General features: G+C 40.3%; 1 protein-coding gene across 1 annotated transcript in view; it reads left to right on the forward strand.

Moving 5' to 3' along the window:
* LOC109912575 (NSFL1 cofactor p47-like) overlaps positions 1–4,150 on the forward strand; it is a 23,307-nt gene that overhangs the window by 8,130 nt on the left and 11,027 nt on the right. Inside the window, exons 4-5 of the mRNA XM_048608570.1 lie at positions 92–213; positions 2,051–2,134. Coding sequence (XP_048464527.1) covers positions 92–213; positions 2,051–2,134 — 206 coding nt within the window. The remainder of the gene's footprint in view (positions 1–91; positions 214–2,050; positions 2,135–4,150) is intronic.

Genomic DNA, 4,150 nt, shown 5'->3' on the forward strand with positions numbered 1-4,150 from the left:
GCAGTTCCTACTATCTCTGATAAAATTTCTAAAGGTAGCACAAGTGCATATTGATATCGGCTGTTTTTGTTATTTTTTTTTTTTTTTGCAGGATGTTTTGCTCCAAAAGATCATTTCCATATGTCATATGTAACAGGCCTGAAGCTGGTAATGAGTCACAAGCCATACCTAAGCCTGACATTTGGCTTTTTATTTATCTCATTAGCTTTTCAGGTAACCAAAAAAAATGAAACATTTATTGGTCATTAAGACTTTTGTATCATTTATAAAAATAAGATGGTTAATAAGTTTTCAACCAATGTGCCTTAAGCATAACAAATAGGAATAACATCAATGAGACTAAAACACTTCCCAGTAAACGTTATGACCTTTGATTTCTCTGATTCTGTTCAAAATCCACCCCAAAGGCTGGGGTTAGACAATCCTGACATGGGGGGCTCCAGGTGCTACATGTGCTGAACTCCTCATCTCTAAACATGGTGGTGAGAGCATCAGTATCTCCTTATCCTGTGGTTAGGAAGGTCAAAATTATCCAATGTTTCCTTTCCTTACAATATATAATATCCTTTTCATATATTTTCCCGATTGCTATCTAGTGACTTTTGTAGAAAAGTATGTTTGTCATCTGGGTAAGGACGGAATTGAATTCCACTGTGATACAAATCTGCTTTGTTTCACCTCCCCAAAACCTATGAACGTGTAGCTCATTGACATTTTGAATGGAATCTTCCCAGGCACTGACTGGTATGGGCATGGGCAATAATATTGCTTGAGATCAGCTGTGAGGAGCTTCTCAATGACGAGCAATAAGTCTTATTTTCCAACTAAATGTTGAATGGTGAGACAAGATTCTCACTAGTGACTGACAGGAGACCCGTTTGCATGTTTTAGCATCTCTTAACATCTGATTATTAGCTAATCTCACTACTTTTATTTGCAGTTTCCCATTCTCCCACCCACTGGATTAAAAACGAGACCGTGACAATTCCAGACATGAAACTCAGAGTAGATACCTGGCAACTCCAGCACGTCACCTGTTTCTCCAGACCGCCATTTTTACACCAGTCACCAACATCTCAGGGAATGTTTCATGGTCAGATGACCCTACAGACCTCCCATCCTTGGATGTTGACATCCATCATGTACCAACTGCACCACACCGTCTTAGCACATCCCTGATCCACATGCAAGATGGTTCTGCATTTCCTTGCCTTGACTTGCCTTTTTGCACTTTTCCGCCACTGTCAAAGTTTTAAAGCCTTTTACAATACTTCTGTCTTGCCTTGCCTTTTACAGCAGACACAAAACCAGGCAGCTTGTCCTGGTTGTCACCAGTCATCAGTCAAGTGAGTGCAAATACTGCCAAACAGCCCTGTGCTACGTCAATGTCATACTTACAGCAAGCCTCAACAGTGTAAATGCAAACACAATGAATGTGGAACAAGCAAATGGCCGTGTCTCAAAGTCAAAAGAGATTAATCCTCAGTCAAATCAAGGGAAGCACCTTTCAGCCATGGGGTCCTGGCACAGTTTGTCAAGGGCAGCCTCCAACATCAATCATGGTCATTCAGCTGTTTGGGGTGGCCAGAGCCAGAGGCCTAAATCACTACAGTTCAGGAAGTGGGCCATGGTCAGCCCCGTCAATCCAATACAGTCAGTCAGTCAGGGAGTTGCACAGGGATCAGTCCAGGGTCTGATCAGTCATCAGTCAGGGTTGTCCATTCAAGTCGCTTAAGTGGGTGGGTCACGGTCAGTCTTGGGGGCAAATCCGGTAAAAATATTGGCTCCTCCTCTGTCTGGATGCCTACTACTAGCACTGCCCGGTTTCCTTGTGAAGAAGGGACACCTGGAGTGAGGGCAAGGTCCCTCAAATCCCTGTTGCATTACCATTGGTACTAAGCACTAATAAACATACCCGCTGGAACTTGAGTGTTTGCGGTTGGGCTTTATGTTAAGTGAGGAAAAGCACTTGCATGAGTCCATTACATAGAGTCTGGTTTATGTCAAAATCACCTGACTATAATGTTTCTACATTTGCTTTACCACACAGCTCGTCCAGAATAACTTTGCTCTGTTTTGCACCCACGCTGCTGGTTTGGGAAATCACTTTCAGCACATCATCTTTGTGATTCTGGTAGGTAAAGACATTCGTTTCCCTGCATCTTGTTTTTTAAGAAAACATCAGTGACCAAGTTGTGAAATGTATTTCTGTTAAAATATTTGTAAATCTAATCCATTTTGAGTCAATTGTAAGATTGTTTTTCTTGCTTGCCTGCATATTATTATTGTTACAGTTTTTGGCAATCTCACATTGCACACTGTAGATGCGCAGAAATATGAGATCTAAACAATAACAATTGGACCGTTCCAACCCAAGTTTAACTAAGAACGGTGCTTATATACATCATATTTGTACAATATTACGATCCAAGCTGATGGCACTACTGGATAAGTTAAATCCTAGAAGGAAACTGGGCTTGGCAGTGCATTTTTTTTTTCGTTTGAGTATAATTAGTCACTGAAACATTAAAATGTGGCTGCAGATATTCCTTAACAACAGAACAAAGTACAATACACAAAGGAAGAAAAAGAAACAAAGCTATCTAAATATCAAAGCCAGAATTACAGAAGTGTTACAGTGCAGACAGAAGGACACCATTTGGCCCATTGTGTTTGCACTGGTTCTCCAAAAGAACACCATAACTTAGTGCCATTTCTCCTGCTTTTTCCCCATATCCTGCCCACTGTTTCTATTTAATTAATATTCAATACCTTTAGTCTCAATTGAACATGTCTCCACCACACTTCCAGAAAGTACATTCCACAACTTCCCATTATGTGAGAAGTTTTTAGTTTCTCTCTTGCATTGCACTTCCTTCTTTTACGTACATCCTTGCTTTTTCATTCTTGATCCTGTTCTGAACAGAACTGTTTCACCCTGTGTATTCTATCGAGTTCCCTCATGACTTTTTAAAAGTTTCCAACAGGTCTTGTCCTTGCCTTCTGTCCAAAGCAAACAATCCCAATCTAATCCATCCTCATAACCGAAGTTTCTCATTCCTGGCACTATTTTTGTAAATCTCTCGTGCACTGTCTCCAATGTATTTACGTCATTTCTTAGTATGACACCTAGAACTGTGTTCGATACTCCAGTGTAGATTTAACAAATGTGTTGCACAAGTTCAGCATTGCTTCCTTGCTCATTTACTCGACAGTTTGAATAATCTTAACTCCTACAACAAAAACAAAGTTTGAATCTGTTTCCTGGCATTAAGGATTACAGTGACTCCAATTCAGAGAGATTATGCCTTTATCGAAATACTCCAGGCTTCAACTAACTGCTGATAGTTTCTTTGTCTTGGACTATCAGTCACTCTGTTAATTTTTCACAACTCTGAGCCTAAACCACCTCAGTTCTAATAAGCTGCTGATTTCTAATTAATCTCTCCTGGTTTTGAAGTTTTACAAACTGAACCCTTCTCCTGAGATGACCTGTTTCTTGAGCTACTACCCTTAGACTTATTTTTAAACTCAACCCTGGTATCTTCTGAACTGAATTTAAAAAAAAAAGTTCTCAACCCTAAATTCTCAACCTGCACTGTAATGGAGGTTACAAGAATGTGCATCTCAAATTTGTATTTAATTTTAAAAGGATTCCCCTTTTATTCAGATCTACACTTGTACATGAATAGATCCAAATTAGAGAAATGAGGATAGGACTGTTGTTGAATTTTGGCACAAAAATTAATGGTTATTAGCACTTATCGTTATAATGGAGTAAATTGGACAACAACCTCTGGAGTATGTACATAAGCAGTTAAATTCTGCATTTTGGAGGGCTGTTGTTGGAGGTACAACCCTGCTTCTAGGGAAGTATGATAACATTCCTCCTTCATATTCTCAGCACTGAATAACTACAATGGTGTGAACTTAAGGTAATTGTCCCTAAAGTCGACAGAAAAAAAATTTAGAAAAGGGGGAGGGGAAGGGGGTTTTGAAATAAGTAGGGAGAGAGTGGGAGGCGGATAGAAGAGGGATAGAGGAGAGGATAGGTGGAGAGGAAACAAACAGGTCGAAGAGGCGGGGATGGGGCCAGGAAAGGTGAGTGTAGGTAGGGAGTTAGGAAGGGGATAGGTCAGTCCAGGGAGGA

This window comes from Rhincodon typus, chromosome 19 (genome assembly GCF_021869965.1).
Source record: "Rhincodon typus isolate 14 chromosome 19, sRhiTyp1.1, whole genome shotgun sequence".
Classification (NCBI taxonomy): Eukaryota; Metazoa; Chordata; class Chondrichthyes; order Orectolobiformes; family Rhincodontidae; genus Rhincodon; species Rhincodon typus.